General features: G+C 35.6%; 2 protein-coding genes across 8 annotated transcripts in view; one reads left to right on the top strand and one right to left on the bottom strand.

Annotated features, from left to right (window-relative positions):
• The window catches only part of CEP162 (centrosomal protein 162), a 102,778-nt gene that overhangs the window by 65,901 nt on the left and 20,294 nt on the right, over nucleotides 1-16,583 (top strand). For all 7 annotated transcript variants that reach the window (XM_019030232.4, XM_055391982.2, XM_055391985.2 and 4 more), the window contains 5 exons: nucleotides 806-910; nucleotides 6,204-6,416; nucleotides 8,537-9,174; nucleotides 12,015-12,156; nucleotides 14,948-15,046. In XM_019030232.4, coding sequence (XP_018885777.3) covers nucleotides 806-910; nucleotides 6,204-6,416; nucleotides 8,537-9,174; nucleotides 12,015-12,156; nucleotides 14,948-15,046 — 1,197 coding nt within the window. The remainder of the gene's footprint in view (nucleotides 1-805; nucleotides 911-6,203; nucleotides 6,417-8,536; nucleotides 9,175-12,014; nucleotides 12,157-14,947; nucleotides 15,047-16,583) is intronic.
• MRAP2 (melanocortin 2 receptor accessory protein 2) overlaps nucleotides 15,487-16,583 on the bottom strand; it is a 113,302-nt gene continuing 112,205 nt past the window's right edge. The window contains exon 6 of the mRNA XM_055391987.2: nucleotides 15,487-15,791. Coding sequence (XP_055247962.1) covers nucleotides 15,776-15,791 — 16 coding nt within the window. The 3' untranslated portion in view covers nucleotides 15,487-15,775. The remainder of the gene's footprint in view (nucleotides 15,792-16,583) is intronic.

The following is a 16,583-nucleotide window of genomic DNA, read 5'->3' as shown; positions in this document are numbered from 1 at the left end:
TTCAGAATGTATTTCTTCTCTAGATGAATCCTTTTGTCCATAATATCTGTTGTACATAACCTTTTGTCATTGCATCATTACTCTGAACTATTAATTAAGATCGGTGGTTTGCTTTTAGATATATAGTCTATTTTAAATTAGACTGAGAATAAATATAAGCTTCTTATCACAACCTGTCAGGCCCCCATGGGGTCCAAACCCTGCCTGCCTCTTCAGTGTCATCAGATACCACACTCCCCTGAGTCACTCTTCTCCAGCCACATCAGAGCTCCTCTGATTCTTGAACATGCTGGACTCATTCCACTTGTTTTCTTGGCCTGGAACACTCTAGCTTTAGTTCTTTTTTGTCTTACTCGTACTCCTTGTTCCTCTTGGCTCAAATATCTCTCTAGAAAAGATGTTTCCTGACTCCCTTTCCTAATGTAGCTGCCAATCCCTCAACTTCTGGTTCTTTGTTCCTATCCCTTCACTCTGTTTTATTTTCTTCTTAGCCCTTACCACTCTGAAGTTATTTCATTTTCCCTTTGATTTACTTTATTTATTAGCTTATCAACTCTCTCCCTCTACTAGAGCATAAGCATCTTGGGAGCAGGGACTTAGTTTGTCTTGTTTGCCCTCCATATCTCCTGCCAGATCTAGGAAGTACCTGGAACTTGGGAGGAGCTCAAAGAATTTGAGGAATTAATTCCCCAAATTTTGCTGAGGAATTAATAAATGTATGAGTGAACTAATATTATGCTTTCCCCTTGGAGCTTTTCTGTTATGTTTACATATGCTTCTTAACATGTTACTTATTTATTGACAGATTGAGAAACTGAAAGCTGAATCTGGGAATCCATCTATTCGGCAGAAGATACGCTTAAAAGATAAAGCAGCAGATGCCAAAAAAATTCAGGATCTGGAGCGACAAGTATGTGTTCAGGGTAAATTTTCATGAGCGTATTTTATATATAGTGCATTTTGGTTTTCTGTTTTGTTTCAGGAGTTCCCATGAGATGGAGTTGACCTGGAAATTTTTGTTTTAAAGTATTTACATTAGTAAAAGTAATAACATCATTTTATATACCTACAGCTTTATAATTACATAATTTTTAGACTAATGTGCCTCATTCGTAAGATGGTAGACGTGTTGATAAAAGGTTATTTGGTACCCTAGCTCTATTAGACATCTAGGAAGAAGGAAGTAGAATTTTGGAACTCTGGATATAGAGTTAGGATTTCTCTTCCTGACCGTAGACAGCTGAGAGAGGAGTACAGGAGGGAGATCCCTGAGTTGGGAACATGCTGGTAATGCTTGGGAAATGTTACAAAACACCCTATAAACAAAATATTCAGCTTCCCAAAGAGCTGGCCATTATCTTGAGCTCTTTCTTAACGTTCAGGCTTAGAAATACTCATTTTGTGGTCAGTGTGGGAGACCTTTAATCATAAAGTGAAGCTTATTAAAATAAAGATTTTTTTATTTAAGTATTTGTTTTAGGAAGCAAGATTATTATTTTTTTCCTTCTGTTTTTAAAACACTGTAATATAGCATTTATATTCATAACTAAATATTTTAAAACAAAATATGAATTGCCAGCCTTGTTCATAAGGGAACATGATTCTGTAGTCAAGTCATGGTACTTAGACATATGGGTATTATTCCATCATAAATCTGAAACTGTGAGGTCATTACTGGGCTGAGTATTATCCCAGTTTTGTGAGAAGAAGGAAAACTAAGCAAAGAATTAACTTTATTACTTTTACAAGACCTATTTTTATATTAAAAGGTATGACTGAGTAGATTGGGTCAGGGCCAAGAAAGGATCAGCCAAATGTGCTATGAAGAACTAGAAATATTTGGCCAGGCACGGTGGCTCACGCCTGTAATCCCAGCACTTTGGGAGGCAGAGGCAGGAGAATCACATGAAGCTAGGAGTTCAAGACCAGGGTGGCCAACATGGTGAAACCCTCTCTCTACTAAAAAATAGAAAAATTAGCCAGGCATGGTTTTAGCTGGGCTTGGTGGTGCACACCTGTAATCCTAGCTACTTGGGAGGGTGAGGCAAGAGAATCACTTGAACCTGGGAGATAGAAGTTGCAGTGAGCCAAGATCATGCCACTGTACCTCAGCCTGGGTGATGGAGCAAAATTCCATCTCAAAAAAAAAAAAATATATATATATATATATAAATAATTAATTTTAAAAAAGAACTAGAAATATTCTGAAGTAAGTATAGTCCAGCATTGCTTGGATTTTCTTTAGTGCTAAAGATTTAGATTAGCTAATCTAAGAAGCCATCCAGAAGTGGGAGAGAAAAAAGACCAAAGGAGCTACTTCTTTATTAGATAACTTATTTTGAGAGAAATTATGTAGAATTGAATCCATATTGGCAAGAGATATACCACTTTATAAAAGTAACCTCCCTTTTGTATTAATACTTTCATTAAACATTAGTTCATCATCTTATATTTTTCTAAAATAGTTATCTATATAGTTGGATTGCTGCATATACATTTCAGATTGTATTTATTTAGTTTCCATGAGCATTTCTATCCTGATATTTTAAAACTTAATACATATTTTTTAATCAAGGTATATCACAATATATTCAGAATAATTATAATTAGTCTATTCTTAAATAGACTAATTACAAATTATCTATTTTTAAATAGAATATAAGTAAAAATGGGGCTAATTAGATGCATATTGTAATGAAAATTTTAGATTGTGTTTGTGCTTTTTTTATTTAATGGAATATTTCATGGTTTGATTTGCAATGAGAGTTACAAAAAATTTACTTTGTATACCAGACTGATATTTTTGACCAAAGAATAATATTAAAAAGCAAAATTAAAGAAGATACAAATAAAATCTCATTTTTCCCAAAAAATACAGTATATATTTCAAGATATCAAATCAGATTGAAAATATTTAATTTTTAAACGAATACATTAATTTAAAATGTTACATTTATAAAACCTAGTTCTCTTTTTACTATATGTAGTGTTGGTATGTATACATGTATTTTCATATACCTACAACTAACTCAGTTAACTAGTATCAGAGGAAACAAAGCTTTGAATTTTTCGGGTGAAAGAAATGACTAATATTTGTAGATGGATATATCCCAATTTATGATATATCAATAAATGTGCAAGCAGTTTTCACAAGTGTAAATATTTATATTAACTCTGTAAATCATATGCCCCTTAAATACCTAATATGAACAGGATTTTGAGCACCAGCAAACCATCTTGCCTTAGGAGATGAAATCATCATAAAAGCCAACACTTACCAAGCCCTCATTATATGCTGGGCACTCTAAGTGCTTAACAAGATGAAAGTCATTTGATCCTCAATTATATCAACCCTTTGAAATTGCTACTGTTACCATTCCCATCTTACCCATGAGACAAGAGAGATTTAAACTGAGGGATTAGTTGACGCAAGGTCCTAAAGCTGGTGGCACAGTCTAACCCAAATATGCTCTTAACTGACACTAGACTGCCTCTCAGGCACTATTTTGTTGCATGCTCATAGGCTAGAAAACAGTTCAACAAAGAATTTAGTGTTTGTATGTTTTTCAAAGATATCTTCACCATAATAGTTTTAAAAAGCAGGTATATAGACAGGCATATATAATAAGCTGTCATTTCTGTGGACCCTGGTGTGTTTCTTTCATTATATAATATGTCATTGTTTTTTAGATTAAATGAAAAGTATCCAGTCCTTTATGAAGACTTCATTAAATGTTATCTAATCCTCCTTGCTTTCCAATTAAAAGAAATCGTTTTAAAGTAGATTAAACTTTATTTGGACCAGAGGATTGGAGTGGAGTAGAGCTTCAGGCAGAGTCAGGTGCTTAGGAAGCTGAATGTTTATTGCAAAAAGTTTACACACTCATGTGCATATAAGTAATTTTTCAGTCAGTAGAGTGTAGAAGCACTATCATATGAGGGAGTCTGGAAAAAAGAGAAGGAGAGAGTTTTGTACTCAGGAGGACTGGTTATTACTAATTGAAAGTCTGAAGACATATTTCTTTTCTTTTTTGAGACGGTGTCTCACCCTGTCACTTAGGCTGGAGCGCGATCCTGGCTCACTGCAACCTCAGCCTCCTGGGTCCAAGCAGTTCTCCTACCTCAGCCTCCTGAGTAGCTGGGACCACAGGTGTGTACCACCACACCAGGCTAATTTTTGTATTTTTTTAGTAGAGACAGGGTGTCACCATGTTGGCCATGGCTGATCTGGAACTCCTGACCTCAAGTGATCCACCCGCCTTGGCTTCCCAAAGTGCTGGGATTACAGGCATGAGCCATCGCACCCAGCCCTGAAGATATATTTCTAATGAATTTAAGAGAATTTCTGTAAATAAACCCATAGGTAATTAGACAATATACTTTAAGATTTTTTCATCAGATAATCTAGGGATGTAAAATTTGAAATTAATTTGTGCTTCTGTGCATTTGATTCAATCTGGAGACATGCTATAAATATCTCTGAAATATTGACAAGTGTAGCATAATCTAAGTTTTTGCATTAAATTGCTTTATTTTACATATATTTGTGACCATATATATGTTTCAAAAATTTTACTGTTTTATTTTTATAGATTTAGGGGGTACAATTGCAGATTTCTTGCAGGCAGATATTGCATAGTGGTGAAGTCTGGCCTTTTAGTGTAGCCACTACCCAAATAATGAACACTGTACCTGGTAGGTAATTTTTTAGCCCTCACCCCCTCCCACCCTGCCACCTTTTGTAGTCTCCAGTGTCTGTTATTCCAGTCTGTATATACATGTGTGTGCATTGTTTAGCTCCCACTTTCAAGTGAGAACATGTGGAGTTTTACTTTCTGTTTCTGAGTTATTTCACTTGGGATAATGGCCTCCAGTTCCATCCATGTTGCTTCAAAACATGCTTTTATTCTCTTCTTTGGATGAATAGTGTGTTTGTGTGTGTGTGTGTGTGTGTGTGTGTGTGTGTGTGTCTTTTTGATACGATTTATTTTCCTTTCAATCCTAGTAGTGGAATTGCTGGATCAAGTGGTTCTCTTTTTAGGTCTTGAGAAATCTCCACACTGTTTTCCATAATGGTTTTACTAATTTATACTCCCACCAACAGCGTACAAGTGTTCCCTTTTCTCCACATCCTCGCTAATGTCTGCTGTTTATTAACTTTCTAATAATAACCCTTATGACTGGAGTAAGATGGTACCTCATTGTGGTTTTAATTTGCATTTATTTGGCGATTAGTGATGTTGAGCATTTTTTCATATTTTTTGGCCACTTGTATGTCTTTTGAAAAATGTGTGTTCGTGTCCTTCGCCCACTTTTTAATGGGGTTATTTAATTAAGTCCCATTTGTTTATTTTTGGTTTTGTTGCATTTGCTTTTGGAGACTTGGTCATAAATCCTTTGCCTGGGCCAGTGTTCAAAAGCGTTTTTCTTAGAATTTTTTCTAGGATTTTTATAGTTTCAGGTCTTAGATCTTTAAAGCATCTTGAGTTTATTTTTGTATAAAGTGAGAGGTGTGAGTTCAGTTTCGTTCTTTTGCACATGACAATCCATTTTTCCCAGCACCATTTATTGAATAGGGTGTCCTTTCCCTAGTGTATATTTTTGGTGACTTTGTCCAAGATCAGTTGATTGTTGGCATGTGGCTTAATTTTTGGGTTCTCTATTCTGTTCCATTGATCTATGTGTCTATTTTTATCAGTACTGTGCTGTTTTGGCTGCTATAGCCTCGTAGTACAATTTGAAGTCAGGTAATGTGATACCTCCAGCTTTGTTCTTTTTGCTTAGGATTGCTTTGGCTATTCAGCCTCTTTTTTGGTTCCATATGAATTGTAGGATTGGTTTTTCTAATTCTGTGAAAAATGACTTTGGTAATTTGATAGGGATTGAATTGAATTTGTAGATTGCTTTAGGCAGTATGGTCATTTTAACTACACTAATCCTTCCAGTCTATGCACGTGGGATGTTTTTCCATTTGTTTGTGTCATGGTTTTCTTTATCAGTGTTTGTAGTTCTCCTGGCAAACATCCTTCACCGTCTTGGTTAAATGTATTCCTAGGTAGTTCTTGATTTGGTCCTCAGCAAGATTGTTATTGGTATATAGAAATGCTACTGTATACAGAGATTTCTGTAGATTGTATCCTGAAACTTTACTGAATTCATTTATTAAATCTAAGAGTTCTTTGGTGGAAAATATGTTTTAATAGGTTAAGGAAATGGAAGGGATTCTGAAGAGAAGATATCCCAATTCTTTACCTGCTTTAATATTGGCTGCATCAGCAGCTGGTGATACAGTGGATAAAAATACAGTGGAATTTATGGAGAAAAGGATAAAAAAGCTAGAAGCTGATCTGGAGGGCAAAGATGAAGACGCAAAGAAAAGCCTTCGTACCATGGAACAACAGTTTCAGAAAATGAAGGTAAGTGCTAAGTAGCCTCAGAGATAAAGGTCAGAGATGGACAATGGGGGCAGGCACTTCTTAGGATCTCACTTTAACAAATAGCTATAAACATTCTTTCCCATGATACCTTTACCACTGGTATCAATAGGTGCAAAAGAAACCAAGTGCATCCTATTTTGGTGTCGTCTTTCAGCAACTTTTCTATTTCTGACAGAGTAATCAAGCACAGGATAATCTTTACATCGTCTCTCTCAATATGAGAATTAGTGGAAATTAAGTCATGAAAAAGCAGAATAAAACACACCTGATATGTATTCAGTACAAAAGGAAAAAAGAAATTACCATGTTTGAAAATATTTTCACTGAAATTTATCTAGGGAAGGGTAAGGAAATAAGACAGAAGTATACATTTTAGGAACAGTGGGTAGGGGAGCATCTTCCAGAAATGTCTTACTTTCTGAGTTTTCCATTATTTTGTGAAACAGGAATGAATCAGAAAATACAAGTGCTAGAACAGACCAAGTATGAAACAGGACATATTTAATTTACTTTAAAAAAAATTTTGTAGACAAATAACAGTTATAGATTATTTTTAAAAATTTGTTGAGCACATGTCTGTCAGGAATTCATGCTAGATACTTTCATAAATATCTCTGTTCATCTTGCATAATCCTTCCAAACACCTGTGAGGAGTAGATATTGTTAACACTATTTTGCAGATGAAGGAGCTGAGATGTTCTAGGAAGCTCATCTCATTTCCCACATATTTATATCCCGAGAAAAGCAACAAATGAAAGAACATTAGATTCCAGAAACAGTAGAAGGTTGATAACCTGGAAATACAGTGGCCTGTTAATTAAGGTCACATCAAGGAGGTTGGGTTTCTTCTATTCCACCCTCTTTTACAGATAGATACATAGATAGATACATAGATAGATAGATAGATAGATATAGATAGATAGATAGATAGATAGATAGATAGATAGATAGATAGATAGATAGATATCCCTGATAACATGTCTGGAGTCTAGCAAACAATTAATGATTATAATTATTATTAGTGTTCCACCAACCAAATAAGACTGTCAGGTGTAAACTCCAACCCGCTACTCCACTTTTATGTATCTAAATCTAAACACCCTAACTTGTTTCTTTTTGCAGCCCCCTGCCCCATCCCACTCCTGCCTTTGCTTACTACTTGTCTCTTCCCCCTTTCATTTCTGATTCCCCGTATATACCAAACATTCAACCAGCTTTGCGTATGCTCTTCCTACTTCCAGAACATCCCTAACTCCACCTAACGCCGAATTAACACTCATCTCTCAAGACCGAACGTAAATGTGCTATCTCTGTGCAGTCTTCCCACCTTCTGTCAAGCCTCCAGACACTTAGGGCAGCGTCGCCTCCTCTGCACTCACTGCACTATGTTCACAGGCCCATTATTTTACTTGTGGGACATTGTAGCTGCTGCCATGTTGCTCTCCTCACCAAACTGTGAGCTATTTGAAAATAAGAACTGAGTCTTTTTGTTGCTAGAACCTGCATGTTGCTTGGCATAAGGTCATAACTTGGTAAATATCCATTGAATGAATGAGCAAACACTGCTTGTGCCTCCCTCTGTAGGAGAAATTATTTATTTCATTTGCTGAATACTAAACAAAATATTAAAGCTCCAGTATACAAATTCCAGGCCATTTTACTCTCTATGAAAGTAATAAATTGATGTTAGAAGGTTGAAAATGTGCTGTTTCCCGAAGACTTCAGTGCCCCCAGTTGCTTTACTGTTTATCCTCAAAGAGTGTGTTGACAGTTTGCATGGAGAAGACTGCATAATAATAGGTTTTATTGTGAGATTTAAAATAAATTTTGGAGTGTGTAAGAACATATGTAAGTTAATAGTTATGAAGCAACGTATCAATTATTAAATAACATAACATATATCAAGAATATATAATGTTATGCCCTGAAAGACTAGGACTTCAGTACATTTGACTCACTCAAGAAACAGAATTGTAGACATCAGAATGTATAATGAGTACCTGAATAAAGGATTAGGTAGGACCCAGTAGTGTGCAGGGCTTCAGCAACTAATGAAACGTTTAACAGGTGTTTGGCATTACATGGATTCTTTCCTTCAGATTCAGTATGAACAAAGACTAGAGCAGCAGGAGCAGCTACTTGCCTGCAAATTGAATCAACATGACTCTCCCAGAATTAAAGCACTAGAGAAGGAACTTGATGACATCAAGGAAGCCCATCAGATCACTGTAAGAAACCTTGAAGCCGAAATAGACGTTCTTAAACATCAGAATGCTGAATTAGACGTCAAGAAAAATGATAAAGATGATAAAGATTTTCAGTCTATAGAATTCCAGGTGGAACAGGCTCATGCTAAAGCTAAATTAGTAAGACTCAATGAAGAACTGGCTGCAAAAAAGAGAGAAATACAAGACCTCTCAAAAACTGTGGAGAGGCTTCAGAAAGACAGAAGAATGATGCTATCAAATCAGAACTCTAAGGGCAGAGAGGAAATGTCTGCCAAAAGGGCAAAGAAAGATGTTTTGCACTCAAGTAAAGGAAATGCTAACTCTTACTTCCCTGGAACCCTGGACAGCAAGCTGTACCAACCACATACTTTCACTGATTCCCATGTTTCAGAAGTTTTACAAGAAAACTACAGATTAAAAAATGAGATAGAAGGATTAATTTCAGAGAAGAATGAACTGAAGATGAAATCTGAAGCAGCGATGAATCAATTTGAAAACTCCATGAGAAGGTAAAATGTTAAATTATTTATAAATATTTGTAAAAATAAAAAGATAAAAATTGAAAAATTATACGATATATTTCCTCCAGATAATTAGTTTGACCCCGAACTGAATTCATAAGTGAATATTAATAAATTATATTATATTGCTGAGCAGGTATCTGTTTCAGGATAGGGTCTTCTACCTGCTGGTGGCCCAAATTCTGATGTACCTGAACATCTGTGTCAACCCAAATTGTGTCCTTGGGCTCGCCAGTCTTGCCTTTTGGCATGTACCCAAATGGTATTAATAAGCTGACTCTTTGGGCTCTTCTAGCAAAGGAATGTCATAGTTTATTATTGCTATAGACAGATTGCTTTCAGAAAACAGTTATTGTTAAAGCTAGTTGGCAGTCTAAAAGGAAAAGGTCCTCTTTTCAAAAATAACTCTTCAAATTGACCTTGTGATCACATCCATTCATGCCTTAAGGAACTTTATACTCATCCATTTCCTTCTCACTATCTCCATTTGCTATCCACTGTCTCTTTCCTCTGAGTCTTTTGACATCCTCAGATCTTTTTTTCACCTGATCAGGTTCCAATCCAGTCACATCTTTTAGCACCCGTTTTTCACAAATAGTCTTTTCTTTTATTTCTATCTCACTTCCTCTTAAATATGGCTCTCATCATCACCCTTTTTAAACCTGGTCTCAATAATGACCTTTCCCAGTCCAGGGGCATTTTCTCCTTCCTCATTTTCTTCAACAATGTTGACCACACTACTTCTCCTGAAATGGCTTCTTCCCTTAACCTCCGTGGCTTGGCTGCTCTGACCAAAACTCCTTTTCTGTTTCTTTTACTGAATTCTGACCCTTCTTCCTTCTCCATCCCCAAAAATCTGGCTTTCTACCAGCATTCAGCTCTTAGTTTTCTGTTTATTCTCTGTTCTTTCTCTGTTGCTAAACTTACCCATTCTTACAGTTTCTGTGAACCATGACTTCTAGATTTATTTTTAAAGTCTTGTTCTCTTTGCTGAGTTCAGATGTGAAACCTAGAACTATTTATTGGATTGCTTCTCTTGGAATCACTAATACCTCAAGTTTCCTTTTTTTACCTGTAAATTAGTTCCCCTTCCCAAGCTCCCCTTCCCTGTCTATATTTATTTTAATTACCAGCCCAGCTTTATCTCTGTTATTCCTTGGGTATAAATGTTTCCCATTTTCCAGTCTTCCTTACTTTTATAAACCAGTGCTGCCATTATACAATTTTCCCACTCCAGTCTTCCTTTTTTTTAACCTTCCCCAGTCATCTTGCTTAAAAATCATTAATATTCTTTAAATACTCATATACCTGGGTCACTCTGCTCTCCGGTGACTCTCAACTTCCTTAAATATCAAGACTAAATTTCTCTGCCTAGCATCTCAAGTCTCATCACTATTCTAATACTACTCTACTTACCTAATCTGTCACATTTCCTCATGCCTTTTGCTCATTCTTGTTATAAGTACTACCTTCACAAAACATTTCGTGGAACTTCCCAGGAAATTGCCTTCTCCTACCCCCAACTCCTACATAACTTACTAATATGTACCAAGAAAGGATTAATCATACACAGCCTTGTAGTTCCTTGAGAACTGGTGTAAGATTATGCTGCTTTTGCATCCCCACAGCAATGTGCTGTAGGAGCAGAATGAGCATGGGAAACACCCAACAAATGCTTATTAACTGGCAGCCATGGCAGTGAGTGAGTCATGTTGTTACCATATGGCAGTCATATTGCTACCAAATGGAAACCTTGTTTCTTAAGTCCTGAATATTATGACAGTAGCATGAAGCTCTTTAAGAAGAATCACATTTTTTCCAGGAAAGAATTTAAAATTCAGGTTTTCCAATTAATTTTCCTGTACATCATTTAAAATTTGTTAATGTTGTCAATCTGTTTCTTAGATAAGTCTGGGCCTGAGAAGTGAAGAATAAACTTTTCTAGTCCCATATTTAGACTTTTTACTATCATTCAGTTATATGTGCTTTAATTTAGGTTTTTATGCTTTTTCTAGGACCCTACTCACACTGTTTCCATGGAGAAATATTCACATGGTGAAATAAGCAATGGATAAATTTGTCTATAGTTGGGAAGCACCATATTAATATGTAGCAACAGCAGTTTACTAAAATACATGCTTTAAGTTAAATGCTGTTATTTTCAAAGTCTTTCCAATAAGAGAGAAAATGTTTATCTGTAGGAAATATACCAAATCTTTATTTATAATTTTAACCATTTACTGAACTGCCTCTGAATAAATTTTATCACAGAGACAAATGAATAGTCTTTCACACTTACAGTCCAAATTAATTAATTGCATATTACAAGCATAATATGTCCTGAGAATTACCATAAAGATTGTCTCATTCTCACAACATGCAACTAGCCCTGGAGTCTCATGCATGGGTTGAAAATTGGTTAATGCTGCCTACAAGGCATTGGAGATTCTAAAGGGAACAGCTGTGATTTTCCAAAGAAGCATCTGGGCAAGAAATCTGAGTTTATCTTAAAAGATCAAATGTCAAGTGCTTTGCTTTTGGAACCCTAGATTCCCTCAGAAAGTGTAGCCTCAGGTTGGGGATAGAGTAGAGATATATCACTATTTCCTCAAGTTTGCCCTTATAAAATTCGGTAAATAGTAGCTCATGGATTGGTCATAAGAACTCATAGGCAGTAATGTATAAAGCACCTAACACAGTGCAGTTAATATTGGTGCCCATTTTCCCCTTGCTTAATTCCCAGGTTTCTTCTACTGTTTTTGTGCTAACTCTGAATTAGAGGTTGAAGAGCCACTTTTATGTGTGGTTTTCTTTCATTTGCTCTGTAGGGTCAAGGAAGATACTGCAGCACACATTGCATCCCTCAAAGCGTCTCATCAGAGAGAAATAGAGAAACTCCTTTGCCAAAATGCAGTAGAAAATTCTTCTTCCAAAGTAGCTGAACTAAATCGTAAAATAGCAACTCAAGAGGTAGATGACAAATCTGTTTTATCTTTTGACTTGAATAAACTCGTTTTGACTTTAATGAGATTAAAGTTAACATTGTTTTATTTGGAAATGTTTTAACTTTTTCAGCTTGGTGATAGAAATGGGAGACTATTATTGGCTTGATTTCTTTTTTAAAGACGATAATACTATATATTTAATTTTTTTAAAGAAGATAATACTATATATTTAATTTTTCTACTTTAAAACTACACCATATAAATAAATATTTTTACAGTTTGTCCCTATACTTCTCAAATAAGTCTTTCTCTAAATTTGTCACAGGTGGTGAGGTATATGTCTAACATGATTAGGACCCTAATACTTGAACTTGGATGTTGAACCAAGTCCCCAAGTCCCAGCTGACAGTTATCCTTAGGCATTCTTCCTGCCCCATGACCTTTTATTAACAAATAATGATTCAGGTCAGTAGACAGTCAGGCACTGGAATAAAATAATGAAAAGAGAGATACACAGCTCTTGCTCTGATGGAGCATAGTCTTCTAAGAATTATTATAGGGAATGCTGCCAACTCATCAGCATTTCCTCAAATAAATGTGTCTTCCTTTTTGAAAAATAGGTATATCTACTTAGAATATCTATGAGCATTACCATGTGGCCTGTCGTCTGTACTGTTTGTCACTTATAAAAATAGCATTAAAATAGGACTTTTATCTACAATCTACTTTCAAATGGTATATCCAGGAAAAAGAAAAAGGTGGCAAATCAGCCACCTTTTGGGTTATCAAGTTGAAAAATATATGAATGTTTATTGTGTTCATCTTGTCTGTAGGCTTCAATTTTAAGAAAGAAGGTCAGGGAGAAAAACATCAAGAAAGAATTATCTCACCAAGTGTAATTATTTAATACCATCTTAATTAAAAATAAATTCCTCAATTTGGGAAGTTTGAATATGGACTGGCTATTAGATACTAAGAAATTACTATAAATTTTCTTAGGTATAAAATGTTATGGTTTTGTGAGAAATGCCCTTATTCTAAAGAGATGTATGTTGAAGCATTTGAAGGTTTTGTTTGTTTGAGACAGTCTCCTTCTGTCACCCAGGCTGTCTCAGCTCACTGCAACCTCTGCCTCCCAGGTTCAAGCGATTCTTCTGTCTCAGCCTTCCAAGTAGCTGGGATTACAGGTGCACGCCACCATGCCTGACTGATTTTTATATTTTTGGTAGAGATGGGGTTTCACCATGTTGGCCAGGTTGGTCTCGAACTTCTGACCTCAAGTGATCCACCCACTTTGGCCTCCCAAAGTGGCATTTGAAGTATTTAGGGGCAAAATGTAATGAAGTCTGTAACTTAACTTCAGATCGCTGAGAAAAAAAAGGACTATTTGACTACGTTAATGAAAAATACTTAAAGTGCCCTTCAAAAGTAACAATCCATACAGCCTTACAGAGAACCTCTCTGGCCTTATCCTCCATAGGAATAGCGTGTCAGAGGGCAACTATAAGCATTCTATCAAGTGATTTTGTATTAAGGAATAGTCTGGAAGAGGTAGGAAAAGTAGTATCATGATGCCATAGTGCCATAAATGTTATTTTCCCAGAGTTATAAATGTAATATTGTAAAATTGAGTTAAAGAGAAATCAGCATAGTCTGATCATTAAAAATACAGCATTAGAGATAAGATAAATTTTTCCCAATTTCTCTTAGTTTCTTGATGGAAGTATCTGTTCATATATTTCAGTTTACCTAAAAATATGAGACTGACATTTATTTCACAGATATTATGAGGCTTATGTTATATTTAAGCCATAGTTCTTAAATAAAAACTATCATACTTAACCACAGAGTATAAAGATAATATTGTCTACCCTTTTCCAAATGTGTAGACTTTATAGAGCTTTATTTTAAAAGGACTTTTTCTAGTCATGAAAAATGTTCATATTTATTCCCCCCCTTTTATTGATATATAATGATTTAGATATTTATAGGATACATGTGAGTGTTTGCTACATGCAAAGAATGTGTAATAATCAAGTCAGGGTAATTGGGATTTCTGTCACCTTGGGTGTTCATCATTTTTATGTCTTGGTATCACTTCAAACTCTCTCTTCTAGTTACCTTGAAATACACATAATATTGTTGCCAAGTACAGTCACCCTGGTCTGCTATTAAACATTAGAACTTATTTCATCTATCTAACTAACTGTATGTATGTTTGTACCCATAACCAACCTCTCTTCATCCTTCCCAACCCCCCACTCCCATCTCTGGTATCTGTTGTTCTATTCTCTGTGTTCATGAGATCAAGTTTTTTAGCTCTCATACATGAGTGAGAACATGCAGTATTTTTCTGTGCCTAGCTTACTTCACTTAACATAATGACCTTCAGTTCCATCCATTTAACTGCGTATGACATTATTTCCCTCTTATTTAAGGCTGAATTGTATTCCATTGGGTATATATACCACATTTCTTTTCGTCTATTGATGGGAACTTAGATTGATTCCATATCTTTGCTATTGTGAATAGTGCTGCAATAAACATGCAAGTGCCAGGTGTCCGTTGTGTCCGTTTGATATACAAATTTCTTTTCCTTTGGATAGATACCTAGTAGTGGGATTGCTAGATAATACGGTAATTCTATTTTTAGTTTTTTGAGAAATCTCTGTAATTTTTTTCCATAGTAGTTGTGCTTACTTACATTCCCACCAACAGTATATAAGAGTTCCCTTTTGTGAGTTGGCTTTCTTATATTTTTCAGATAGTGTTCAAGGAGGAACTTTATTAACTCAGCACTTCTAACAATTTCCTAGGTACTTATAAGACATTTCCAAAGTCAAGTTAATGAGCTGCAGAGTAAACAAGAGTCTCTCGTAGTTTCTGAAGTTCGAGAAGAAATTCTACAGAAAGAGGTAAGAAATGGCCAAAATATTGGGCTAAAATAAGTTTTTCTTAGGCATTTCAATCATATTCATATTTATAAATTTTTTACCTAAATGTACAAATAGACATAACCTGAAAGTATCACATGTCAAGAAAATATTAGCAGTGTGCTTATGTAAAATCTGCTTTCCCCAGGTGAAGTTCAGATATTAAGTCATTAAGTTGTCTATGTTTTATTTGCTGTTGAGATTTTTGTGGGTAGTGGGGAAAATGGGACGGGAGATGTTTGGGTTTTCTGTTTGTTTTCTTCAGGAGACAAAATTGAATAGTGAAGGCCATTTCTGTGTTAAGTACTGTCAGGGAGGAAAAATAATTTTTTCCTCAGCCCTCATGAGTTTTTAGTTGAGACAGACCCCATAACAAAAGACAGATTAATAAGAGAAAAACAAGTTTATTAATACGTGCAGCACACAATGCAGGAGAAACCACAACACAAAGTAACTCAAAATGGTGGCTTAGAACTCTCCAAGTTGGTAGCTTTGAAGAGATTTGGATTAGAGATTGTGAGATCAGAGATTGGCAAAGGAAGAGGAAAACATAGATTGGAACAAGTGCAACTGAACAAATTTAAGTACATTGCCCCATATCAAATCATTGTCTTAGTGCTGAGAATAGGTCAATTCAATTAAGCAGTTGTGTCTCATTTCAGGAGATATTGCAGGTGAGCTCTCATCAAAGTTAGGCCTCTATATGGTGATTTAATAAGAGGCATTTCTATGGAAACAAAAGAAAAACAAAAGTTAATGGTAGGAGTAGTCTGTATACTAATTTCTGAATCTAAGAGCAGCTAGTCAAGAGTTCTAGATGTTGGGCTCAAAGCATTTTTTACAGTTTGAGTATGTCTAGTTATAAGACACGCAGCAATAGGCATGAAAATTGTCCGTATATTAGCTGTTGTGGTGACTCTCTGCAGTTTATATCAAGTCATTCAGCTTCAGCTTATTAAGACTTCAGGAAAAGGGCAGTTAAATGTTTTAGTGATTCCAAGCCAGGAGGGTAGGAGAAAAATTTGAAATACTAGTTTGGAGAATTATAGACAGAGATCTAGACCAGATTACATGTAAATAACAAAACCCCAGAGATAAAAAACAAGGCTAGAATCTGATATCTACAAGGGTGTGTTACAGTTTTCTAATGAAGCACAGTATTTTTCTCTCTGCAGTCACCCTCATTTCTATCAGAGATAATCACAATAAAACCAATGGTAAAAATAAGTCTAGTCTCATTAAACTTGGCTTGGTTATTTGCATAAAAAGTGCAGCAAGAATAGTGATTAATCATATAGGCTCTTTTATAAGTCTGTTTTGCTGGAACTTTTAATAAGGATTCTCAGATTGGCCCTTTATTGGCATCTCCAGGCTAGAAACGCATGCCAAAGGCTTGCCATCAGATTTTGCCTGCAATACCAATAGATCCAGGTAAATTCCTTTCTTTTCTAGAGATCCCCCAAATATTGTGAGGCTCCTGGGCTTGCCAGGAAGTGACATTTCTTACTCATCTATAAGG

Source organism: Gorilla gorilla, chromosome 5 (genome assembly GCF_029281585.2).
Source record: "Gorilla gorilla gorilla isolate KB3781 chromosome 5, NHGRI_mGorGor1-v2.1_pri, whole genome shotgun sequence".
In the NCBI taxonomy this organism is placed as follows: domain Eukaryota; kingdom Metazoa; phylum Chordata; class Mammalia; order Primates; family Hominidae; genus Gorilla; species Gorilla gorilla.
Note: the sequence above shows the minus strand (reverse complement) of the source record. Positions and strands in the feature narration are given on the sequence as shown.